General features: G+C 37.7%; 1 protein-coding gene across 1 annotated transcript; it reads left to right on the plus strand.

The window, feature by feature from the left end:
* On the plus strand, positions 1–27756 carry LOC143857545 (Protein kinase superfamily protein). Its single transcript, XM_077368014.1, has 18 exons — positions 1–482; positions 3034–3128; positions 3222–3425; positions 3663–4163; positions 4407–5063; positions 10853–11025; positions 11157–11406; positions 11530–11622; positions 11709–11849; positions 11930–12022; positions 12772–12979; positions 13068–13153; positions 22468–22556; positions 23991–24042; positions 24190–24246; positions 25255–25410; positions 26690–26779; positions 26976–27756. Exons 1-18 carry the CDS (start codon positions 278–280, stop codon positions 27072–27074), a joined length of 3249 nt encoding a protein of 1082 aa, XP_077224129.1. The 5' UTR covers positions 1–277; the 3' UTR covers positions 27075–27756.
* Positions 27757–27926: the final 170 nt, after the last annotated feature.

Here is a 27926-nt window from a genome sequence, read left to right on the forward strand (position 1 = left end):
TCTCTCTCTCTCTCTGTGGGAAAATCATTTTTCCGTTGGAAGAAGAAACGAAGTTAGACAAATAACGTATATTTTCGGACTTCTAAGCCTTCGAATCTCTATCCCTTCCGTTACAAAAGTTTAAAAAAATACATAAATACAATCTCTGAAATCTCTGATTTTATCTATTTCTTTCTTGACAACTTTCTTTTCAATTTCAAAATCCTAGCTTCAATCCGTGGAGGAGAATCGATTCTGTTCTCTAAACACCAAAACCAGATTACTAGTATTTGTTTCGATGGCAGAAAATGATTGCTCTGAGATTGGTATTCCTTCGGGATTGAATCGAATTAAGACTCCCCGTCGATTGAGTTCCGATGCAGACGATTTGATGCCGGACGCGCTCAAATCGCAAACTAAATCGTCGGTGTCCGGCGCCGGAGTTCATCGGCCCCCTCCGGCGAAAAACAAGCTGATCGGAAGTAGCAATGATGGTAAAAAAGGTGCGTTGATACGTACCTAGATGGATCCCACTTAGTGGAATAGATTAATTAGAGATTTTAGTGAATAAGATCATTTCTTGATATATTTAGTAGTTAGGTTTGATTAGGATAGTCTCTAATTAGCTATTTCTATTCTTATAATAAGATCTTTCTATGTTTATCATTAAGTGCTTTATATATGCATATGTTATCATTAATAAAAATGAATGAAGAAATTATCTTGGAATTGTGTCTTTTTGCACAAAGGAGGATTGATCCTTCCCTCGAAGTGGATCAAGTGGCTGATCTTCCCTCTAAGAAGATCAATCATTCGAGTTCGTAACATGCGTGGATTATCTATTTCTTTTAATTTTTTGTAAAATTCGATTAGGAGCCTGTAATTTGATTAGGAGCATGTAAGTCTTTCACTTTAATTTTGAGTTTGATACATTCTATGTTGCATCAGTACAGATATGAGGGTCAGAATCCGAAACGGGGAAACCTAAAAGAGAACAATTCGTGGATTTACCAAAATATTTTAAACAATTTTCCAAAACCTACTGCCAATAACATCCGCCAATCTACCACCAGCGAGGAAATTCCCAAGATCTTGCACTACAAGATGGAGAAAATATATGCGAACAAACCACAACCACAAAAGGAGCAAATCACAAGCAACCACAAGAAGACATGAATATATGTTGTTCACTACAGAATGGGCTACTCTATGGACAAGGCAACACTCATTCCACTATTTAGAACTAAAATAGTACAATGTTACCTCCACCGGTAAAATCCACTGATAAAACCCTTCTCCACAACCTTCTATGTAGCCACAAAATAACCTCTAAATCTCTACACTGAGTACATGGAAAAACCCTCCTTCGAGAAGTAGTTGGAAAAACCTCCAACACGATGCTTGTGCTACAATAGACAAAATCCAATTGAGAAGAACAATGGAAGAAGAAGAATACACCTTAATAACCAAGAGGAGAAAACCCCCCTTTTGCTCCTCCACAAAAAGGCCTTACAAGAGCCCAAGAGAACACCCCTCTTTTGCCCTAAACCTTCTCCTCAACCTTGAGTAGATGAACCTTGCTTTTGCTTCACCACAAAAGCCCTCCTAGAGCCCCCAAGAGAAAACCCCTCTTGCATTGGCCTAGCTTTCACCTCAAGAAGAAGAACCTTGCTTTTGCTCCATCACAAAAGCCCTCATAGGGGCCCCCAAGAGAAAATCCTGTTGCCTTGCCCTAACATTTTCTCCTCTCCTCTCTACATTTTCCTTCTTCTTCAAACCCTCTCTTTCATACACCAACCACATATATAGAGAGAAAACACATCCCACTTAAGAGGGCCAAGTGAGACCCACTTCAAGAATGAAATAGAACCGGTGATTTTGTATCACCAACTCAACATTTTCAAAGCTTATTTTCTAACATAATAAGTTATAACAAGAAATATAGGGAACTGATATTTTCCCCCCTCTGACGGATAAAATCCCCCCGTTTATCGTTATCCATTAAGTTTTAAAGGCAAAGGAAAAAGTTAAAGGGGGTGAATTTATCCTCAAGCAGCGAACCATTCTCACAGAAACCGTTGGGGGGGGGGGGGTATCATTTCTCGAAATGTATTGGAAATTCTAATCGGTCAAGCAGATATAATATTTTATTTCTATTTACAAAACTTACTAGTAGGATGGGTAAAACTCAAAACATGAGGTAATTGTAAATTTGTGGTAGTGGTATGCAGAAAAAATAGATAAAAGAGATCTTGAAGTGTCTCAAAGAATACTGAAGTATTGAAATCCGACACTGATTCTTCACCCATTTAGAAGAATCCATGTAACATGTGATCCATTATTGTTGAGGTCATGTTTTTTTTTTTTGAAAAAGAAAAAAATAACACCAACTCTAACAGCTTTTGGAGGTCATTATTCATAATTTTTTCCATTTTTTTGAATGATAAATGCATTTTCCATTTACTGCAGTATATTAGTGTTGAAGTATAAATGATTATAACACAAACCCCTATTAGTGTTGAAGTATAAATGATTTTATAACACAAACCCTAACAGCTTAAGCTTTTGGAGTAATTGGTTGTTTCACATGGTATCAAAGCCATTGCCTCACGGCAGGTCCTAGGTTCAAAACCCAACAACTCCTTGATAGTAGAAATTCATGTGTACAGCCGATGCAAAGAAGAGGGGCCACACGTGAGGGGGGTGTGTTGAAATATAAATGGTTAAATAACACCAACTCTAACAACTTAAGCTTTTGGAGTAATTGGTTGTTTCACTATTTGTCAGATCATTTTTTTAATGTAACTCATCATCTAAGTTACGCATTTGAATAAATATATTTTTCTTTGTTGGTAATTTGAGCTAAATATTGCTCTTACTAATTTCATTGCGCACTACAAGAGCATGGTTTAATCTAAATTATGCATTTAAGCTAAATATATTTTTCTTTGTTGCCAATTTTAGAAAAATATAGTTCTTACTAATTTCATTGCCCCCTACGAGAACACGAATATTAGAGAAACACTTAGGTGGCCTGGTTGTGTATTTATTCAGGACTTCGTAAGGGAAGGAAGATAGCTCGTTGGTTCACATCATATCTGTCCAAGGATTCTAATAAAGCATTCGGTGATCTTCGTCCAAGCAGTGAGGTGAGATAGGTTGGTCTTAAGTTACTCTTGCATGTAACACAATATTTAAGCTTTCTACTATTTGTAAGAATGAGAGATACCTCTAATTGACAGGTCAATGATTCAGAAGTTAAGATCATTGGTAAGGAGGATTTTTCGGGTGCTAAAAATGGCGTGGAATGGAAGGATTTGATGGACAAGCAATCATCAGTACAGAGTGTTCGTGTAAGAAATTTAAAAAGTTTTTCACATGAATTAGGTCCAAAGGGCGGTATTCAACCTCCCCTTCATCGAGCTCACAGCTATAACGAATTGAAGGTATTATTGCTTGGGTGATCACTGGGATTGTTAACCTTTCATTGACCAAAAGAGCAAGATTGAAATTCCCTTACCTTTTACGTCTTTCATATGGTGAAATCTTCAGCAGGCAGACTAACTCTAATGTGGTCTTCATTTTCTTCTTCAATTGCTTCAATTTGTTATGCTTTTATTTTTATTCTCTGAGGATTGATTCTTTTACATTCCATGCCTCATTCTGGTTGACTTGATGTTCAGGAGCTTTTGGGATCATTACGTTCGAGGTTTGATGCTGCTAAAGAAGTAGTTAATGTAGAGTTGGTTGCTTTTGCAAGGGATATCGTAGAAGCTCTTGAGAGGGAAGACTTACCTTCAAAATTCCAGGAAGTAACTGAGGAACTTCTAGTTCTTTCCCAGCAGTGCTCGGAGATGACTGCCTGTGAGTTCCGTGGGAAATGTGAAGGAATTGTGCGGGATCTTGTTGAGAGAAGGCAGCAATGTCAAGCAGAATTACTGAAGCAACTGTTCACACGTATTCTTTTCATTTTGACACGCTGTACAAGGCTTTTGCAGTTTCAGAGAGGTAGTGAGCCCAGCAATGAGGATTGTCTTCATAAATTTAAGCAGTGTTTGGAAAGCATCCCAGCCGTTGAGATGAGCTGGGTGCCCAAGCCAAGCAATGCTGATTTTTCAGAAAATTCTTTGAATGATAAGAATAATGTCAAACATAAGGAGAAGGATAGTGCCGGGCACACAAAGGTATTCCCTCTCTCGGAGAGAACTTGGTGTAGGTCTTCACAACTGTCAGAAATTTCGGCATTTTTCTTTCTTTTTTTTAAAATTTTTTATTTTTGAAATTTCATTTTTTTACTGAAATTTCGGCCTAAAGTTTGGTAAAATTTTCAGATTTTGCCGATTTTTTTTTCCTTTTTACCGAATTTTTCGGTTTCGGCGATGTCCGAAACTGATACTGAAACTGAAATTTTATACCTTGGCTTCCAGAAAGGTATGAGGATGTTCAACTCTTACCAGGAGGATGCTATTCTGCAATCTCATCAGGTTGAAGGTACTCTGCCTAGATTGTCACATGAATGCAGTACAGGTTCACTTCGTGAACAAGAGCAATTTTTGCAAGGGTTTGATTCAGTAATTTGTAGGATATGTGAGGAGATTGTACCAGCTTCTCATTTGGAGTCTCATTCCTATATATGTGCTTATGCTGACAAGTGTGATTTGAAAGGTTCCGATATAGATGAACGGCTGTCAAATTTAGCGGAAATATTGGAACAAATTGTAGAGTCATATACTCCAAGCTTTCGTGCCTCTTATGACAGCCCTGAGATTTCAAGATTGCAAACTGCTGACTCAGCATATGGTTCTCGAGGTCATTCTCCTAAAATCACTGAGTGGCACAATAAAGGTACGGAGGGAATGTTTGAAGATCTGCACGAGATGGATACGGCTTGCATAGATGACTCTCACCTTGCAAGCAATAATAATTGGAAGGGCCTTTTAAGTATGAAACTTGTCAACTCCATTGAACCATCTTCTGCTGGCAGCATGACTTCAATTTCGTCTACAAATACGCCTCGTGGGAGCCACTTTGACCTGTTTTGGCTAGAGCACAATAATCCCTCCGAGCCAGAGGATGTGTTGCAGGTGAGTTATTTGGATGACGGCTCTGTTCTTGGCCCATACTTTACTGTTCTGAATTTATTACATTTGTCCATAATCTTGTTCCATAACCTTGGAACTAGCATTTTCCATGTAAACAAAGTTTTAAATTTCAGCCGTAACCGAAATTTCAAAATTTTCCGAATTTCGGATTTTTAGCTTTTTTACAAGATTTCCACCGAAATTTCTGAAAAACCGAAATATTATTTTTTTTACATAATTTCGGCCGAAACAAAAAAAAACCGGTTTTGGTTCTGGCCGAAACCTGAACCGACATTTCAATACTTGCATGTAAATAATAGTTGGTCTAGTAATTCAAATGAGAATGTATTTGGACATCAATACTACTTCCTGTCATTTGTCATTACACTTCAGTTCTTTATGCTGTTAGCATGAAAAATAAGAGTATTTTTCTTTATGCATAGTTAAATATGGGGTATGATGCTGACATTAAATGGACATCTTTGACGTTCTTGTGTCTTTCTTTATTGTTTAAATACTTGGTTATTTCACTTTCTTTACTAACCCATTGATTATTTTTTTCATTTAAATGTGGGTAACAGTTGTGTTGAGATTAAAATGTGTTTTTAGTGTTATATTGTATGTTTTAGCGATTAGATTTGTTAAAGTATAAAAGATAATTAACGCCTCTCTCCAACAGCTTAAGCTTTTGGAGAAGTTGGTAAGTTAACATGGTATCAGAGCCAAAGGTCTCGAGTTCAAACCTCCCGGATAGAAAAATCCACATGCGATGGTCGACCCAAAGTGGGACCACATGAGCCACGTGTTTGCCAAGTGGGCCACACATGCGGAGGAGTGTTAACGTATAAAAGATAAATAACGCCTTTCTCCAACAGCTTAAGCTTTTGGAGAAGTTGGTAAGTTAACAAGATTCATAGATAATGATGTGGGTTATGATAGGCTCAATTTCATTAATGGCATTATTGGAATTTTTTTTTCAACCCATATATGTAATGTAATCATTGAAAGCACCAAGATGGAGTCTTCCATGTTGTGGCACAAGCCGTTTGGTCACATGAGTTAAAAGAAGACTTCAGGCATGTTCCAAGCGAAATCTCCTCTTCAGTTTGAAGTTTGAAGTCTGCTTCGTTAGATTTTTGTAAAGGCTTCTTCTTTGGAAAGCAACACAGTAGAAGTAAACTTTCTTGAATTGATTCATGTCGATATATGGGAAGCACCGGTAGAATCATTAGGAGGTTCTTCATACTTTGTCTCTTTAATTAATGACTTTTCACGGAATGTGGGTTTTTATGCTGAGAAGAAACTTTGATGCTTTTGAAAAGTTTTAAGAACTTTAAAGCTTTGGTGAAGAACCAAAAGGTTTTGAAGATTAAGTGTCTAAGGACCGATAACAGAGAAGAGTTTTGTTCTAAGGAGTTTAAGGAATTTGTAGTAAGTATGGTTGCCAAAGGTACTTTATGGTTCCGGGTACACCACTACAAAATGGTGTGGCTGAAAGGATCGACCAGATTCTTATGGAGCGTGCCAGGAGTATTTGAGCACTGCAAAATTAGAGAAATGTTTTTGAGCTGAGGTTGTTAATACAAATTGCTTCTTGATGAATAGGTCGCATGCTATTTCTCTTGACTTGAAAACTCCAAAAGAAGTTTGGACAGCCAAATCCTGCATATTACTCCTTCCTCCATGTGTTTCTCTGTGATGCTTATGTGTGGGTTCTCAAGGAGAAGAGATCAAAACTGGATATGAACGTCAAGAGGTGCATTTTTCTTGGCTATGAAAGTTGAACGAGAGTGTACAGATTGAGGGATCCTACTGTATGCAAACTTGTTATTAGCCGAGATGTTATCTTCCATGAAGACTCAATTGAGAGAAATGCAAGTGAGCCAGAAACGAGTGGTTGAGTTCAAGCATTTTTTTGATAGAGATCATAGGCAGCCTGATGCTCTTGAAGATCAACAAGAGATTGTTAAAGATCAAGAACTTGAAGTTGAGCCTGAAGAAGAAGAACATCAAGACCTACAACATGATGAGACTCTACTTGGGGAAGCCCAAGCCAGTTCCAGTATGCCTAAAAGGACAATAAGGCCTACTATTAGGTTGACTATGTTAAATCTTTCGAGTCTTAATATAATAGTTGTTAAAGCATAAAAGATAAATAATGCCTTTCTCCAACAGCTTAACTGGTTGTTTAACATGGTATCAGAGCCAAAGGTCTCGAGTTCAAACCTCCCGGATAGCAAAAATCCACATGCAATGATCAGCCCAAAGTGGGACTACATGTACCATGTGTTCACCAAGTGGGCCACACGTGCGGGGGAGTGTAAGTACAAAAATAAATAACGCCTTTCTCCAACAGCTTAAGCTTTTGGAGTAACTGGTTGTTTAGCAATAGTATTAGTGCTTATGCGTGGGAGCATGAGCCAACTTCCTACCAAGAGGCTTGTGAGGCACTCAATGTTAAAGAATGTTGATGATCCATGGAGGAGAAGATGGAGACCTTGCTTAGAAACAAGATAAGGGATCTCGTCGAGTTACCCGAGGGGCGTAAGGCAATTGGTTGTAGGTGGGTTTACTAGTTGTTCGAATTGCCACCATTATATTTGTTTTGCTCTGGCAGTTCTTTATTTGGAGCTAGAGCAGGTGGATGTAAAAGCAACACTTTTGCATGGGGAGCTCAAGGATGAAATTTATATGACACTACCTAAAGACTTTGTTGAGAGAAACAATAGTAATTTGGTTTGTCTGTTGAATAAGTCGTTGTATGGTTTAAAGCAAGTGTCGAGATGTTGGTATAAGCGATTTTATTCCTTCATGGTGAGCTTTGGCTTTCGTAGATGTGAGACTGATCACTTTGAATACTTTTGTAATTGTGGTGATGGTTGCTTCATTATCTTGCTACTATATGTCGATGGCAGAATTGTTGCAGGTAATAGCAAGAAACAAATTTCTACATTAAAAGCTCAATTGGCTAGTGAAAAATGGAAGATTTAGGGGTCGTGATTCAGATTCTTGGGACGAATGCACTTAGGGGGAGAGAGAGTAGGAATATCTATCTGACACAGAAAAATTATGTGCAGAAGATTCTGCGGCGCTTCAATATGTAGAATGCTAAACCATCGAGTACTCCATTCCCTACCCATATTAAATTGTCTATGGTATATTCTCTTAGCATAGGAGTAGAGGAGGCAGACATGCTCACGTGCTATATTCATCAACAGTATGGAGCCTTGTGTTTGCCATGGTATGTACTAGGCCGGACATTGCACAAGCAATGAGAGTTGAGAGCAAGTACATGACAAATCCGGGTTGCTATCATTGGGCAGTAGTGAAGTGGATCTTTCTCTATTAAGGGGCACTTTTGATACTGCTATTTGCTATAGAAGCAAGGAATTAGATAGCATTGGTTTTGTTGATGCTGATTTTCCTAGTCACCAAGGGAAGGAAATCTACTATCGGTTGTGTTTTCTCCTTGGCACATGAGTATATGGAAGCTACACATGCTTGTGCGGAAGTCATTTGGTTGAAGAGGCTACTTGGAGAATTCAAGATAGAATAGAATTTGATGAGAGTGCATTGTGATATTCAAAGTGCTATACACTTGGTGAGAAATCCAGGATTTCACTCTTGGATGAAGCACATTGATGTTCGGTATCATTTTGTACGTCATGTGGAAGAAGATGTCCAGCTTCTATTGCAAAAGGTGCATACCAACGAGAATCCAACAGAAATGTAAACAAAGCAGGTGAGTCGGGAGAAGTTCTCTTGGACTTGAAGCTACTTGACAAGGAGGGGGCTTGTGGAGTGGTCTCTTGGTTATTTTCCCTTCATGGCGAAACATGTCTTCAAGTGGGAGAATGTTGGTGCAGAAAACATGTTAACGCAGAATTTCCCCCTTTTATGATGGAAATAGCATAAAGATGAGTTTAAGTAGAAATGTGTAAAAGGTGTCGATGGCTGGAAAGAGAAAATCTCTCTTTACGTCCAAAGATGGAACTACGGATAGTTTGTGCCCATTTTACGTATAAAATGGAAACGAGAAAAATCTCTCTTTACATCCAAAGATGGAACTACGGAAAGTTTGTGCCCATTTTACGCCTAAAGTGGAAACGACGTAAATGGAAGCAGCGGTGGTAAAAGGAAAAGGGAGGCGACAAAGGTGAAGTTAGCACCGAAAAGGGAAGGTTTTGGGTTGAAAATATAAAAGGGACATGTTCTGACATGAAAAGGGGTTTATATATGGGAACCCTAATATGCATCCTTTTTGGCGGAGGAAAAACAAAGGAAGCTTTGACGCTCATTTCTCTTAGAGGAGCTAGGTTCATCTCCATATATTTCTACTTTAGTTTGTTGTTGTTGCCATTGTTAAAGAAGATCCTTACCGTGGACGTAGGCTACACCGAATCACGTTAAATTTGTTGTCTCGTTTGTGTGGTTTGCCTTTGTTCCTTTCTCCATTACTCTTTCTTTCATTTCTACCATATTTCTCTATTTTCTGCAATTATTTTCTCCTCCACCGGGGCTATTTTGCAAGATATTGAACATGCCAAAGATGAAACTCCATATCTCAATCACTCTGAGGTAATAAATAAACCAATGATTGGGGTTCTTCAAAGGGAAGCCACAATGCATGTAATCATGAGTCACAATTATATCTCTTTACTAGTTGGTCCCTAGTGGGGATATCATGAAGCACACACCACAAGAAAAACTGTGGCTCCGGGGATACCTGGGATTTCCTAGTATTGAGAAGTCTTGGACTTGGGAATGTGCTAATGGACAAAGCATAGAAGGAGTTAATGAAGAAAACCTCACTTTGCTTTGAAGACCAGACCGTCTCATCATCATGATCCTCGAGAGAAAAATCTTGTTTGCTTACTACTCAGAAAGATGAGCGAAAACTCATTTGAACTTCCTAGGGCCTGCCTTCTCGCAGCTACAGCGTGGTAAAACACTGCAATCTCTTTGGGAATTACCTAAACTTGATGTAATTTAGTCCATCTGCTATTTGGTGCTAGTAAAAACTGAAAAGGTGCAGTGGCATCTTATGATAATGGGAACAATGTCATGAATTTATTGCATGAAGGAGCAACTCGTGATAGGAAGAAAATGGTTTCTAAAATCATTAAGAGGCTCTTATTATTTTAATGCTGGAAAAAAATCTCATGCATCCTAAACTTTGACAGTTGGATTTGTTGAAGATAACGAAAATCTCCCTCTAATGATTTCTTTTTATAAGATATTTCATCATTCCATTTATTTATTTTCATGTTGAATATTCCCAAATTCCTTCATGTGAGATGTAACTTTTGAGACAATTAACTACCAACCTTCTCATGCAGAGAGAATATTCCTTGAAAATGGATTTGCATCATTTTAGCAATTGTACTTTCTTAGGAGATCGAACCAATGGGAGTATAAGCAATGGAGCTTTGACTATTGATGAGATGCATATATTTATCTTCATGCAAAACATATTTGAACCATTTTTTAATCCATTACTGAATAAAATTTGGAATGGTTGGTGCTTGACTTTTTAAGTTGTAGTATATATATGCTGCAGCCTTCTATAAAAATAAATCTTTCAGCTAAATAATGTCTTGTTGGGTAATATGTGAGTAATAACTACCCCAAACTTCTATTTGCTTTGGTCTGGCGTCAATTGTCCTCCTTAATTGGGGATGCATTTATTATTGCATTATATAATCATCATCTTCTCTTTATGAATAGGGTTTATGACTTAAAACGAAATTGGGAAACCATCTCCTTGTCTTAGATGTAATTAACTTATGCAGATGACTGAACTTGCTGACATAGCCCGTCGTGTCGCAAGCACGGATCTTACAAAGGAAGGGGCTTCCGAGTATTTGCTTCCTTGTATGCATGATTTACATGATATTCTACAGCATAGCAAGCCAAAAGCTCTAGTAATAGACACATTTGGTGGCCGGATATTGAATCTGCTGAGGTTAGCTTTAGTTCTTATGTTCAAGAGAGCATTTTACGGTTTCACATTGTGTTAAAAGGTATCAATTCCATTATTTAAGAACAATCCCTAACTGATCTAATTTTCCCTCCTAAAAAACAAAATATTCTCAGAGAAAAATACGCACTTTCTTGTGAGCTGATGGATGACAAGAGTTTTAAGAACACGAGCAAACAAAAAGAAGGAATTGGATTTCTAGTGGGTTCTGCATCCCAGAGTATGTTATTAAGGCCCTTACATCCCACGCATAAAGAACGGACAAGCATTGACGATTTTGAGATTATTAAACCCATTAGCAGAGGTGCCTTTGGTGAAGTCTTTCTTGCACGGAAGCGAACTACAGGGGATCTATTTGCAATAAAGGTGCACATAAAAGACTTGCCGTGTTGTGAATAGATGATTTTTTCCTTTTTCTTATCTAAATGTCTTGGTTAAATATTTTCTTGTCTTGGTTCATGAAATACTATAAGTTGGTTGTCAGTGCAGGTACTCAAGAAATTGGATATGATACGGAAAAATGACATTGAACGTATATTGGCAGAGCGTAACATATTGATTACAGTTAGAAATCCATTTGTGGTAATTTTCAAGTTTAGTTGTTGTTCTTTCCCAATATCTTAAGTTGGTACAAATAATAGTTCTATTTTTCTCTCATCTTTGAGCAGGTGAGATTTTTTTATTCGTTCACATGCAGAGATAACCTTTATTTGGTAATGGAATATCTCAATGGAGGCGACCTATATTCATTGCTTAGAAAAGTCAGTTGCTTGGAGGAGGATGTAGCTCGTATCTATATTGCCGAACTGGTTTGTTCATAATTTATTGTGTGCAAATAAGCTCATTTGCTCTTGTAGGGCCCACCTTATGGAAGTTACATCATATATAGGTTCTTGCATTGGAATATCTCCATTCCCTGGGGATCGTGCATCGGGATTTGAAACCAGACAACATATTAGTTGCACACGATGGTCACATCAAGGTATGGATATTATATATATATAAAGCTATCAGTTATGTTTCTATTAAAGTTGGTCGAGGGTAGTAGCCCTTGAAACATAACCTCAGATTTCCTATTTACATGCAAATATGAAAATAATGGCATGTACCTCATTCTGCGACCTTCAATACTACAATTTAATGGCTTATTATCCAATACTAAAACCATATGCCCGCTGATCAGTAGTCTTGTACTCTTCATTGTAGATCTTGTGGCATGTGAATTAGTAAGATGAAGCATCATTTTTGTAGTTGGTGGTTTATATTTACACTGCTGAGATAAAAATGGGATTACGTTGTTAAAACCATATCTTTCTGTATTAGCGTAGGGTGTATATGTGGATTAACATATGTCATGACTCATGACATTTTAGACTGTCTTTACAGTTTCACATTCTTTAAGTATAAAAGATTAAATAACGCCATCACCAACAGCTTAAGCTTTTGGGGTAATTGGTTGTTTCACTACTTTCACATTAAAAATCCACATGTAATGGCCACCCAAAAAGAGGGGCCACATGTGCCACGTGTAGGCCAACCCTAAAAAAAGGGGCCACACGTGAGGGGAAGTGTTGAAGAGTAAAGATTAAATAACGCCAACTCCAACAGCTTAAGCTTTTGGAGTAATTGGTTGTTTCATACACATCATTTCCCAAGCCGACCAGTTCTATTAATGAGTTGGGACGTTTTTATGTTACGAATAAAAATACTGATATTTATTTGTATCACCAGCTGACAGACTTTGGGCTGTCGAAAATTGGCCTTATCAATAGCACAGTTGACTTGTCTGGATCTGGGACAAATGGTGCTAGTCTAGGAGATTGCGAAAATCTGCACTCCCCTCCGAAAAATACTCACCGGGGAGGGGAGGGGAGTGAGCAGTTGGCTGTTGGGACACCTGACTATTTGGCACCTGAAATCCTTCTTGGAACTGAGCATGGTTTGGACCCAATCTGCACCCCAGATATTTTCCGAGTATACTAAAGTAACTAAACACTTGAAGTCACTCCCCCTGGGCGTTCCTGCAGGTTATGCTGCAGACTGGTGGTCAGTGGGGATTATCCTATATGAGTTCATAACAGGAGTTCCACCATTCGCTGCTAGACTTCCTGAGGTACTATCTAATCTCTATATGCTTGTATACAGGCTCTGTTTCTTTCGGTGTAAAATGGGTGTAAAGCAAATTTGATGCTTATTTTAAAGTGGAAAATTGGGTGTAAAATTTGTTGTATGCCCATTTAACATCAAAAGAAACGGAACCTAACGGAATTTGGCTTTCCATGGTCTCTTTTTACATTTTTTTTCTAAGGATGATTATTATGCTGTCAGTAATTGGGAAAAAAATCAGACTATTTAAAGTTTTGATATCAGCTTGTTTTAGCCATCAGCATTGATTCGATTAGCATTGATGTGGAATTCTAAAAACTTAGCATTCATGCACATGAGAAGGAATGAGCCGAGCTCAGTAATAGTGTGACATTCAGGAACATTCAGAATATTGGGCTATGTATCTCGCATATATTAGGCATCTTCATTTCTAGCTCATGGTATCTGTAGGCCCATACTCATTCACCAGCTTTGTTGATTGTTTCTTTTTAGAATTTGTGAAAGACAACATAATTACACCAGGGAAATCTTCTTTTCCGTCTTGGGACACCAGAGTAACAGATAAAACCAACTGCCATAGAACAATAGAGCTTCTGTCTGTCTTGTGAATGTTGGTTTTGAGCTGTGTGCCTTTCAATCATTTTTTGTAATGGCAATGAGATTTTATCAAGAAAATAAAAGCGGAAACAACAGAAGCCCACTTATGTTAAGTCTCCCTTAGTGGAAAACAAAGATCAATATGAGGATATGCAATATCAAATAAACGTACTACCTATTTATGGAAGGAGGAATGGGAAGATCATTACCAGAAAGCCCAAAACTCACTGGTTTATTTACCTTTACAAAGAAAAAAGATTGTGTTAAACTGTATGGTTTCGTAGTATTCTAGGTATGTAACTGTCTCTGTCTGTTCAGTCAGTTGCCAGAGTAGGCCCACATTTGCAGTTGGTTGGTACGAGAAAGTGATTCATGTTCTTTGTACAACCAACAGAATTGCAAGATAATGCTCTATGCTGTTGTAAACTGACATTTTTTTAACTTAGTAAAAAGAAAATAATGAGCGTGTTAATAGCATAAGTATTTCATTATTCAGTTTCAACTTCGTGATCTTTAGTTTGTTATGTCCATGTGAAATGATGAAAGAGAAGCCTAGTTTCTCAAACTAGTTATGTGCCTTAAAGGTTCTTTGTGGATTGAAAATTTGAAATGAATTCTGTAACTATGATCTCATTAGATTTCGTTCCTAAACTTCTGCATTCCATGTCATGAACTCATGATCTCATTAGATTTCAATGCATTAAATTGAAGATAAAAAGTAAAAATACCCAGTGTTGAGGTGAACCCAAAAAGAAACAAAAATATATATACTAGCATGTCCGCAACAAATTTCACGTGCATGAAAAAGAAAATCACACAAAATGCATTGAGATCAAATTTCTCTCTTGCAAGAAGATGTTCTATTATTTTTGTGGGAACGTACACTTTCGGCTCTATCGGTCGTTAATTACATTTCTTGAAGAAAGAAAATACCTCTGATTATCCATCAAGAGGTGCCCTATCTAAATACAACTTTTGATTGTTCATCCTCCTAAAAGAGGAGCTTTGCGGAAAATCTGACTTTTTCTTTTTGTAAACTGTTCCTCTCGGATGCAGGGTTTCTTCTGGAGACATGGTAAATTGACTCTCTTAACGATTTTGTTTCCGAGTCATCCATAATGATTTTATTTCGACTCTTTTGTAAGAGACTCCTTCTGGAAGAAGCTCCCTTGAGTTGTATCTTGGAACCCTTTTGTTGAGGAAGAGAATGAGAGAAAGAAATTGTGAGTTAGGGAGTCTCCCCCTTACTTATGCATTTATATATAATGAGAAATGTACAAAAGACGGATATGCCCATACACTAACACTCCCCCTCAAGCTGGAATGTATGTGTCAAACATTCCTAGCTTGCTACAATTATCACTGAATTTAGCTTTGTTCAATGGCTAGGTAAACATATCCGCTAATTGGTCCACTGATCTAGTGAACACTGTGCAGATTTCTCCTTTTTGAATCCGGTGCCGAATGAAGTGGCAATCAACCTCGATATGTTTAGTTCTCTCATGAAAGACTGGATTTGTGGCAATGTGAATCGCTGCCTCGATATGTTTAGTTCTCTCATGAAAGACTGGATTTGTGGCAATGTGAATCGCTGCCTTGTTGTCGCAATATAACTAAGAAGGAGATGATGGGGAGAAACCGATCTCTGAAAAGAGAGAACGTAACCAAATGAACTCTCCACTTGTGTGTGCCATAGCTCTATACTCCACATCTGCCCTAGATTTGGAAATAACATCCTGTTTCTTACTCCGCCATGACACAAGGTTACCTCCCACAAATGTGCAGTATCCTGTGGTAGATCTCCTATCAGCTGGAGATCCTGCCCAATCTGCATTTGTGTACCCTTCTATCATCTGATGTCCATGTTTCTTGAATAACAACCCTCTACCTGGAGCACTTTTTAAATACCAAAGAATCTGAAAAACTGCTGCCCAGTGTGAAGTACGAGGTGAACTCATATGTTGGCTGACAGCACCAACAACAAAGGAGATATCTGGGCGTGTGACTGTAAGGTAGATAAGTTTACCAACCAGCCTCCTGTATCTGCCTGGGTCATCTAACAAGTCTCCCTCTTCAAGTAATAACTTCACATTTGTGTCCATGGGAACTGAGGCAGGTTTCATTCCAAGAGAACCTGTCTCCTCAAGCAGGTCTAAGACATATTTCCTCTGTGAGAGAGAAATCTCCTTTATCGAATATGCAACTTCAATACCCAAGAAGTATCTAAGACAACCTAAATCCTTGGTAGAGAACTCATTTTGCAAGAATGTCTTCAATTTCTGGATCCCAGTTGTATCACTGCCAGTGATGATGATGTCATCGACATAGACTATCAAGAGTACACAACCAACTGTAGACTGACAGCTGAAGACAGAATGATCAACTGTACACTGCTTCATTCCAAAGCGCATAATGGCATCACTGAACCTTCCAAACCATGCTCAAGGAGACTCCTTAAGACCGTAAATGGCTTTCTTGAATCGACACACAGAGGATGACATCTTCCCCTGAGCAACATACCCAGGAGGTTGCTCCACGTAAACTTCCTCTGTGAGTTCACCATGAAGAAAAGCATTTTTGACATCCAACTGATGTAGAGGCCAGCCCTGATTAACAGCAAGAGAAAGTAGAACACACACTGAAGGAATCTTCGCCACAAGAGAAAATGTCTCACCATAGTCCACCCCAAACGTCTGAGTGTATCCTTTGGCAACCAAGCGCACCTTAAGGCGCTCAACAGAGCCATCAGGCAAATATTTCACAGTAGAGACCCAACGACACCCAACGGGGCGTGCACCAGGAGGCAGTGGAACTAAATCCCAAGTCTGATTTGCCTGAAGGGCATCCATCTCAAGGTCGAACACTTGGTGGCTGAACGGGGTTTCCAATGAAACAGGTGAACTTTCCTTATTAAATAAAAAAAGAGTTTAGATAAACTCCTCTGAATAGATTTCAAATTGCTGATAAAAAAACGAAAAAAAAAATCGGATTGAAGACAAGAAAAACACCTCGATGAAGCTTTATTAGAAGATGGGTAGCAAAGATCTTGCTTTCACTAAATCCCTTGTAGGCCAGCCAAGGTTTTAAATCTCGGTTTCGGTTTCGGTCATCAGCGAAACCGAAACGTTTCGGTACGAGATTTCGGACAAAATCTTGTAAAAATTTCACCGAAATTTCGGTGAAATTTCGAAAATTTCCCCGAAATTTCGGTGAAATTTCGAAAATTTCCGAAACGTTTCACCGAAATTTTGTACTTCACCGAAACGTTTCACCGAAATTTCCGAAACGTTACGGCGAAGTTTGGTACTTTTCCGACTCATTGTGAATTTCGTTTCGTTTTCCACCGAAACGTTTCGTTTCGGCCGAAATTTAAAACCATGAGGCCAGCAACAACAAAAGAGGATTCTTTGCAAAGAAGGTAAAGAGAGTACTACGTGCTTTAGCAGGTTTAATGGAGTTGAAGTCTCCGATTGATATGCTGTCAAGCGTAGTCTTGGCTCATAATCTTGACTCTTCAAATGTAGCTTTAGAGAAACTGAAAAAAGAAAAAACTTAAGAAATTGAGAGCTTTGATTAGAAGAGCATGGAAGTAGATTTGGGGATTAAAAAGGACATGCGGTATATATAAAGAGAAACAAAATATTTCGTGGAAGGACTCTTATGACTCCAGTTTTCCCAGGATTAGGATCTCTAGATTCTGATCTTTTTGTTTCTTCTTTATCTCTATCTCACCTTAATTACCTCCCTATGATCTCATCACTAAAGTCTCATCTTCATGAAAACATCTCCCGATTCCTATTAGGTTTTGTAATACCTGGTAAAAAGAATAGTTATTATGCATAAAAACTATTCACATATTACTATTCCCCTCAGTTTTTCCTATAAATAGAGCAGCCAGGAAGAGAAAAGGAAGAAAGAGAAAGAAAAGGGAGGAAGAGAGGGAGAAGAAGGAAAAGGCTAGGAGAATCACTTCTCCCTGATCGTTGTCATCTTCAAGGTCAAGCATCTTCAAATTCCCACTTCTCAGGTTTGATATGGCAGGTGATAGCTAGACTCGACTGGTATCTTTTCTCAATGAAAGTGATGGGGATATGATTATATGTTGTTTTATTCAGATATCTCTTATCTGTTTTACTTCAAATATTCATTGTTTACATTTGGGAAATATCAAATCATATTTGTTTCAAAATGATGAAATGTGTTTCATTCTGGAAAATGAAATGAAATGTTAGATTTCATATGCATGAAAATTTTGAACGAAAATGAGAAATAGAAGAGGTAAATGTGCGATAGTCTCTCTCGTGTGACGTGTTTATACCTCTGAGCCGTCGACTTACCCAAAAGTAGAAGCGGCCAAGTCCAAAGCGGACAATACGAGAGTGAGACGGATCGTTACAGGATACTTCAGAAATAGAAACAGTTGGAAACTATTGGGTTTTAAATGGTTTGTTTTACTATCTGGTTAAATTGTTTCTATAAAAAAATCCTATTACTATTAGTTTTAAATTCACATTATGTTCTATACAAAATACTGCATATTTTTATAGAACTGTCTCTTATTATTGATTTCAGCTACTTGTCGAAGCTTCTATATACCTGCTCTCCTAACCCACTTTTCCCACCAGGATTTGAAAATTTGGATGCGAGAGTATTTGTCAATGAGGAACCTTAGTTATGAGAAGTGTGAAAGCAACTTGAGGAAATACGGAAATGATGAACCTAGTTAATCTCCTCAGATGTAAAAAGGTTTTAAATATGTGATACTTGGGATTTTTTTGTAAATTCAGAATGTACATTAACCTTCCGCTGTGTAACTACAGGAATAAATATGTTTTGTTGTCCGTAGCGATCCGTGTAGTAAAAATCTGGGTCGTTACAGGTTTAAAACGAAGTGGCCAACGCATAAGGTGAAATAATGAATTCCACTATGAAAACATCTTCTCCCGAATCCTATTAGGTTTAAAACATGGTGGCCCACTACATTAACACATAAGGTGTAAAATAGTGGATTCCTCTATGAAAACATCTTCTCCCGAATCCTATTAGGTTTAAAGCGTAGTGGCCCACTACATTAACACATAAGGTGTAAAATAGTGGATTCCACTGCATCAAAAGCCTAAGGTGAAATTGTGGACCTCCACCTCTATAAAATGGTGGACCCCACCCATGCATAAGATGGGTGGAGTTGGTGGGCCCATTTATATCCAAACATGAGGTGTAATACCAAAAAAGGGCAGCCCGGTGCACGAGGCTCCCACCATTGCGGGGTCTGGGACTCTGGGGAGGGCTAGATGTACGCAGCCTTACCCCTACTTTGCAAAGAGGCTATTTCACCATTCAAAAATCACCAAAATAACCCTTTGAGTCAAGGAAAAGACTAAAATGCCCCCATGACATAAAATGGTCAAAATGCCCCAAATATGGTAAAATTACCAAAATACCCCAGAGGCAAGAAAAATGTCAAATACCCCCATAATGTAAAAATGGTCTAAATATACCAATTTCCCAAATTCGGTAAAAAAACACCAAAATACCCTCGAGTCAAGGAAAGTGTTTAAAATGCCCCGAATCAGGTAAAAATGACCAGAATACCCTCGAGTCAAGGAAAATGGTTAAAATACCCCGAATTATGTAGAAATAAATGACCAGAATACCCTTGACTGAAAATTGTCAAAATACCCCAAATTAGGTAAAAATGACCAGAATACCCCCGAGTCAAGGGAAATTACTGAAATACCCCCAAGTCAAGGGAAATGACTGAGTACTCCTATATCGGGTAAAAACGACGAGAACACCCCCAAGTCAAAGGAAACGACCAAAATATCCCAATTGGGTAAAAATGATCAGAATACCCCCGAGTCAAGAGAAATGACATAAATGACCCTTTATCGGGTAAAAAAGACCAAATACCCCTGAGTCAAGAAAATTACCAAAATGCCCTATGGTATAAAAGTGATCAAAATACTTTGAATTGGGTAAAAATGACCCGAATACCTCAAATCGCCGGAAATTGTCGGAATACACCTATGTCAGGTGAAGTAACCAAAATAATTCCAAAGTTCTGATAAAATTTAAATCAAGTCTTGCAAGCCTCAAAACTCTTCCACTTACAAGACTCGAGGGGGCATTTGTTGAACTCAAAATTTTATTTAGGAAAATGAGTAAAAGTAAAAGGAACGTACATTATGCCTATTCCTAAATTCAAGGAAAATTAAGATAAGAAAATGGGTAAGTAAAATAAAAATACTTTTAAGAAAGAAAAGAAAAGAAGGAAATGTTGACTAAAGGGAATTCCTAAATTAAAGGAAGTGAAAATATAAAAAAGAAACTTTTGCGGAGAAAGAAATAAGTTATCTCCATTTCAAAAAATAGAAGTTGCGTAACTCCCCATCATAGGAAGTTGAGATCGTGGAACCAAAGATGGGGGTGAGGTGGCAATTCCTAACGGCTCTAATAAGAGAAAGTGGAGATCGTGAAATTGAAGATAAGGGATGAGGTGGAAGTAGCAAACAACTCAGAGGAAATTCTATAAATAGAGGGAAGATTCTTTGGAAAAGGATTTCTGATCTTTTGGAGGAAAAGAGGGATGCAAAAGAAGAGAAGAACAAAAGAAGCCGGAAAGAGAGAAAAGGTAAAAAGTTATCTCCAACACTATCAGTTTTTTTCTTTACCCCTTGTGCAGACTTTCTCTGAGAATGAGATAAGTCCTTTTGAGTCTCTTCTGGGAGACTCAGAAGGAAGAAAACCTTTCTCTTTCAGGAGAAAGATGATGAAGATTCCTTAGAATCTCCTCCTGGAGAAGACCTTTCTCTTTCGGGAGAAAGATGATGAAGAAGATCTCTTTAGAATCTCCTCTTGGAGACTCAAAAGGGAGAAGACATTTCTCTTTTCGGGAGACTCAAAAGGGAGAAGATTTTTCTCTTCCGGGAGAAAGATGATGAAGACCTCTTTATAGTTTCTTCCGAGATACTCAAAGAGCAAAGAAGACATTTCTCTTCTTGGAGAAAGATGATAAAGACCTCTTTAGAGTCCCTTCTGGGGGACTCAAAGAGCAAAGAATACCTTTCTCTTCCTGGAAAAAGATCATGAAGACCTCTTTAGAGTCTCTTTTGGGAGACTCAAAAGGGAGAAGACCTTTCTCTTTCGGGAGAAAGATGATGAAGACCTCTTTAGAGTCTCTACCTAGATACTCAAAGAGCAAAGAAGACCTTTCTCTTCCGGGAGAAAGATGATGAAGACCTCTTTAGAGTCCCTTCTTGGAGACTCAATGAGCAAAGAAGACATTTTCTCTTCCAGGAGAAAGATGATGAAGACCTCTTTAGAATCCCTTCTGGGAGACTCAATGAGCAAAGAAGACATTTCTCTTCCGGGAGAAAGATGATGAAGACCTCTCTAGAGTCCCTTCTGGGAGAATCAAAGAGCAAAGAAATCCTATCTCTTTCAAGAGAAAGATAAGATGACTCAAGGGAGCTCCTCTTCTGGGAGGACCCCTTATAAAATGAGTTTGAGATACGACTCAAGGGACCCTCTTCCGCGAGGACTCTATTACAAAAAAGTCGAAATAAAATCATCGCGGATGACCCGGAAACAAAATCGTCAGAGTCAAATTCACCATCTCTCCAGGACTAAAAAAAACTCCACATCCGAGAGGATCAGTTTACAAAAAAATATTAGATTTTCCACAAAGCTCCTCTTTTGGGAGGATAAATAATCAAAAGTCGTATTTAGATAGGGAACTTCTTGATGGATGATCAGAGGAATTTTCTTTCTTCAAGAATTGTAATTAATGGCCGATAGAGGCGGAAGTGTACGTTCCCACAAAATTAATAAAACCTCTTCTCTCAAGAGGGAAATTTGATCTCAATGCATTTTATGTGTGATTTTCTTTTTCATGCACGTGAAATTTGTTGCGGACAAAACTACTAGAGAGGAATGAAATTTCCGATGCACCTTATCGGCGCTTTGCAGGATATATGTATAAAGGAGGGCGCTAACTCTAGCAAGATAAATAATTTCCAATGCAATGATAGCTAACTTCTGTGGGTGCAAGCTTGACCTCTTTGCCAAGCAATCACACTAGATGGATCTCTTCGCCAATCAATCACACTAGGTGAATCTCCTTCCACTAACAAATGACCCTAGATGAATCACCGTCCACAAACAAATGACTCTAGATGAATCTCCTTCCACCAACGAATGACCTAATTCAGCCTTGAAATTATGTTAGCTGATAAGAAGAGCCCATCCTTTCGCTTCATTGGATTTTTTTACACCGATAGGACCAGAGAGAACCTTGATAACCTCCTTTAAATGGGTCTATGCCTAGCAATGTACCGAACAAATTGGAGTCTTGCACGTATCGGGAGTAATAGACTCAAAAATCACTATAGGTTTATGAAATGAATAAAGTACAAATATGAACATGAAAATTATCAGTGTACAAGTGCTTCATTATCATCCATACATTAAATATTGTGGTGCAACTATTAAGTCAACATTCGTTTTACTAAGCCCATGCAACCCACGCACGCTAACTTATGCATACACAATAGCTTGTTCTTAAGTCTCTTCCAATATTCTTTCCATGTTAGGCTTAATTATAGTAATTGCCAACTTTAATGTTAGCTCTCTTGTGTTTCTTTTCCCTTTGTCAAAATTTTGGGTTAAAATTAAGGATCCAGAGTTGAATTTTAATTAATTTTCCAATTTTTCATTGTTGTGCAGATAATCTTCGACAACATCCTAAACCAAAAGATTCCTTGGCCTGACATTCCTAATGATATGTCATATGAGGCTCAAGACTTGATTAACAGGTATGTTGGCATATTTTTGAGTTCTTTACATATTTAGTTTCATCACGTCTCTCCATTTTTTTTATTAAAGTAACAATGTTACAAATGCATGTTCTTATATAAAAACGGAGGCATCCAAACAACAATATTCTCATATTTTCCATCGAGTTTCAATTAGTTTATAGCATTTAGTTGCATTTCCACGTGATACTGAACTATAGAGCCTAGTACTGAAACCACGGAGTCAATTTGAAAAACCTGGTGTACTCAATTGATCTCTACTCGTCAAACAACTTGGTTGGATGATAGGTATCAAACCCACAACCTATTGCTTTGAAATTGAAGCATGCCTATCTGCTGTGATATGTTCTCTGCTTCTGTTATATTATAGGAAGTACATCAGTCTTAATTTAAAAAAAAGTTTTAAAGGGTTGCCAGAAACTCTGTGAAGTTTACTCGACTTGACCCCTTTCTGAGTCGAGAGGAGCTTTTGAGCGATGATATAGAGCATTCAGAGTCCATGTTTATCAGACATGTGAAAGGTCTTAAGATGTCACCTGTGTAACACTCATGTATCTATATGCATTGTCATTTTTGTGGGAACAATCATAGTTTTTTGCCAATCGTTTTGAATCTTAATTCATTTTTCCTGGGATCTGAACTGTCGATTGTATGATATTATCAGAACTGAAATCTACGTGCATTTTCTTTTGTGTGGGAACAATACAATTCATGTATGGTTTTTGCCAAACAAGATTCGTTTTGTATCTTGATTCATTTTTCCGGGGATCTGAACTGTCGATTGTATGATTTTAATAGAATTGGAATGTTAGAGTGAGGAAAAATAAAAAATTGTTGAAAGAGAAACATGCTTCCTAGAATCTCCATTACCTACATATGGCATATGTTAATATCTTGTATTCATCAATTTGATTCTCCTCTGAGTCCCTGCAAATAGTGATAGGTACAGGCATACAGCTTAGGATAACTACCTTTCTAGTGTACCTACATGGAAATAACTTTTTTTGAATGGTAGAGATTTCATTAATGAAAAAGGAGAATACCAAGCAGGTCAAACTCCATAATACAAGAAATGAAGAACAAAAATAGAAAATGCGAAAGCAAGAAAACACAACTACGGAGGAAGGAAATCAAACTTCTCCAAACTCGTCCTCCCCACTCCTTGACGAGCAAGACTATCTGCCACGTTATTAGCCGATCTCCGAATATGCTTGAAAATGATTGAAGCAAAGAAGCAAATAAGTGGTGCTTCAGTGGCTCGGTTTCCCTTGGGCCGTAATATGCATATTCTATTACTTAGATCCACTTCCCACTCATTAGTTTAGTATGAATATGTTTAGATTATAAGAACATAAGAATTAAAACTGACTTCCTCCATTGGATTGTAATATTATCTTAGCAGGGAATGCTTACTCTGTTATAATGTTTTTCCAGGTTTCTCAATCATGACCCAGAGGAACGCCTTGGAGCAAATGGAGCATCAGAGGTCGTTTTCTATCTATTTCCTATCTATTGATCAATTTAACATCAGTTTTCAATAAATTTCAGTTCACTGCTCTAGGAAATCTGAAATAGCTAAAACTTAATGATGTGCAATTTGTTGCATTCTTACTTGCTATGTATGTATTTGTAGGTCAAAGCACATCCTTTCTTCAAGGGGATCAACTGGGACACTCTTTCCTTACAAAAGGTAACCATGTGATCTCCTATATTGAAGTCTTTTTTTTTTCAAAATAGGCTACTTTTGTAGATCTATTGTAAGTGATTAACTTAGGTAGCCACTTGCAACTAAAGTAATACTTAGTAGGGTTTTCTCTTTCCTTTTGAGAAATGATGCTCTCCTTGTAGTTTCTTTGAGATAACAACAGGCTGGATGTGTTGGTTTTGTCTTCCACAATGAGGAGAGCCAAGAAGTGATAGCTTATGTTGGGCTCTTGTAACTTCGTAGTTTTATAATTGTTATGGAAGTCCCACCCATCCCAACCAATCATTTCTCATTTTTGAATCATTGACAATACCTTCTATATTCGTTCTTTGTATTTCCATTCACAATAGCAACCATTTCAAACCTGGGATTCTTTTTTTCTTTTCTTTCTTGTGTGTGAGTATGTGAAATGGATTTCAAACTGAATCATTATTTGAGCTACTTAAAAGGTTCACTTTCAGTAAAATTTGAAACTTCCTAACTAGGTTTAGGGTTTGGAAGTCATTGCTAAATCAGTAATACTTGTACTTTTTTGTAGTTAATTGGCTCAAAGTGGGGTGTATTGTAACCAAAATTTTGGCAACTTGTTCTTATTTACAGTTCCAATCAGTATATGAACCTTTTCAAGTGCCTAATGATTCAGTTTTTGATGGTTTGATGGGAAATCCATCCTGTTCCAAATATATTCTTACAGTGCCAAAAAGTATGGGTTCATAATGATGTTTTCCATGGGTATTGCTTTGGATAATATATAACATTAATTAGCCATCAAGCCTCAACTTCAATGTCTTATATTTACCTACCAGAACTGTCTTGTATACCTCCCTTCTTTGTGGAAATCGCCCTTAGTCTTCTGTGATGTCATTGCAGTTCTTTTATTTCATTGTAATTTCCAATCCTCCATGCATCTGGTTGAGTTATTTTCGTTTTGCCACAATGTAAATATTATTTATTTTATATGTTTTCAGTGTGGCCACTAAAATTTGTCTGTAGGCTGCCTTCGTACCAAACCCTGAGAGTGTGGATGATACAAGCTACTTTATATCACGTTTTTCTCAAACTTCTTGTGGATTACCAGAAGATCAAAACTTCAGTGAATGTGCTTCAGACACGACTGATTCTGACTCAAATACTGGCCTCGAAGCAGATGTACGTATATATAATATATTTTTTTGAAATGGAAATAAAAATTGACGTATATATAATAATTGTCGCCTGGTTAAAATGAAATTTAAAGGCTCCCTTAGTTCAGTACTTATTGTCGGAAATCAGAAAGCAAGCTTTTCTATAAGGATCAATGTTCTGAATCACCACTCATGTCTGACATCTCTATTTTATTTTTCCAATATTCCTGAAATTTATAGCATCCAGTCTATTAATAAGCTGAATTTTTCAAAAAAGGGGTAAGAGATGCTCATTATTTTTAATTATTTTTTGGTTTTGCATAGTTATTGAGAAGTTTTAGCAATATTAAGATATGTTATATTATGTGGATGTTTTAGCACAGTCAAGAGATGCATTATGTTAATTTGTGTGCATTATGTAGGAGTTTTACCAACTTTGTTCTACCCCTTATTATTAGCTATCACCTGTTTATTTTGGCATAACGAAAGAGATACTTTATGGAAGAGCAGAATTAAGGTAAGTCTGTGTTTGGAGAGATTTCAATTCGACCTCAAAATTTACTGACAACCATGTGACTGACAGTAATCTAACAATATTTTTTTATGAGTTCATTGTTTTTTGTGGAACCCAGCCAACCAATTTTCTACTTTATTTTTCTCACCAATTGCACATTCCAATTGCCTGGAGTGAGAAGTATCATTGAGAAATGAATAATTCTCATTTTCTAAAATCAACCAAGTATGGTGATAACAATTGATGATTATCATGAGTAAATAACATCTAACTCGTAGTCCCTGTTCATTTTGGATTTTGAGTATCAAAACTGATAATTGGACTCAAAATTAAAAATAATTGAGTCAAATATCATTTTTGGACTCAATCTATTCTCAAAATCCAAAACGAACAGGGCCTGAATGCTTTTATACCATTACAAGATCATCACAATCCTAGAGCATCTGTAAACTTCAGAATGCATCATCCTATACATGCTTTCTCTAACACTTTCCTATTAGACCATTTTCATTTCTAAATTGAAGTTTCTGCCATTAATTCTGAGCAGTAGACTGAAAATTTGAACTTAGAGAAGGTATTTCTTGTGTGTTCAATTGCCATACTTTGATTGTACTATTGTTAATGGTATCAAGAAACGAGCTCTGTTTGTTGCTGGCAACGACCTTTACTCTTCAGTTAATTGACATAAAAATCTTAATGTTTCCACTAATTACACTAGTGCTTCCACATGGCTGAGGGAGATGTTTAAGAAAATGTTATTAACTGCTTCCTGAATTTTGCTTTTTTTAAGACTGATACTCAGATGGATGAATGTGGTGAGCTGCCCGAGTTTGATGCTTCGTCTCCTCTAGATCTCTCCTTAATCAATTTCTCTTTCAAGGTAAGCTCATCCTATTCCACCCTCATTACTCTTCCTTTTCTGCAATGTATGCAGACCCTGAACATGCAAGAGTACAATTGTTATGTGAGATTATCAGTTTAAGGCTTAAGCCAAAATGCAACAGAATTGTGCATAGATCTTCTACCATTTATCCCACCATGCCTGCTCAAATTCTGACATGGCATTTGTTTTGCAGAACTTGTCACAGTTGGCCTCCATTAATTATGATGTGCTCTTACAAAGTGGAAAAGATACATCCAAGTGTTCATCCCCATCAAAAGCTATGGAACCGTAGCTCTTAATAAGGTGTAAAATCCCAACACAGACACACACAGCGTTATCCAAATCTCAAGCCAAAGTGGCATTCCTTAGCCTAAGTAACATCGGTTCGAGACTAACTGTTTGTTACCGTCCGCTTAGTCAATGCCAAAGTGGCATTCCATCAGTTTAAGCCAAAGTGAAACTTTGATACATAAATTTGCAGCAGACTCAGGTATGGTTTCAAAGATGAGGAAGAAGAAGAAGAAGAAAAAACCAGTGGAGAAAGAAACAAAGTATCCTTTTAGCTGCAGACTGTTGAGCTCTGAAAGCTACATATGGGACATAATCAGCCATTGATGGCTGACACCAACGGTTCGGTTCAAATGCGCACAAAATGTGAAGCCCCTGGTGCAGCAATTTTTGGTGTCTGCTAACCATACACTTTTCTGTGCTGGCCGTGTAGAATTGGTTGAAAAAAGGGGAAAGAAAAATTCTACTCAAAATAGAGTTTTATTTTTTTTTGGGCCACTTAGCCACACACACACACTCTTTCTACTCTCCCCCCCCCCCGGTCGGGAAACTAATATTATTCCCTATTCCCTGAAAAAATTTAATAGTTGCCAAACGTGGCCTTGATTCTCTGTATATTTCGCCCATTGTACGCCTTATATAAATTTTCATTTATGCAGAACTGTTAAAAGGTCCTATTTCCCTGATGGCTCCTCCTATATACATGACTCTATATAAACCCTGAGAAAATATTGGCTCTTGTTCTGCTTCGTGAAAAAAAAAAAGTAGTGAGAGGGGGAGAGAGAGAGAGATAGAGAGAGAGAAGAATGGGGCGGGGGGGATGAGGGCGTTATAGTTCCTGAATTGCAGATAATTG

The sequence above is a fragment of the Tasmannia lanceolata genome, unplaced genomic scaffold (genome assembly GCF_043159265.1).
Source record: "Tasmannia lanceolata isolate RefF3 unplaced genomic scaffold, GAP_Taslan_0.1 ptg000025l, whole genome shotgun sequence".
Taxonomy (NCBI): Eukaryota; Viridiplantae; Streptophyta; class Magnoliopsida; order Canellales; family Winteraceae; genus Tasmannia; species Tasmannia lanceolata.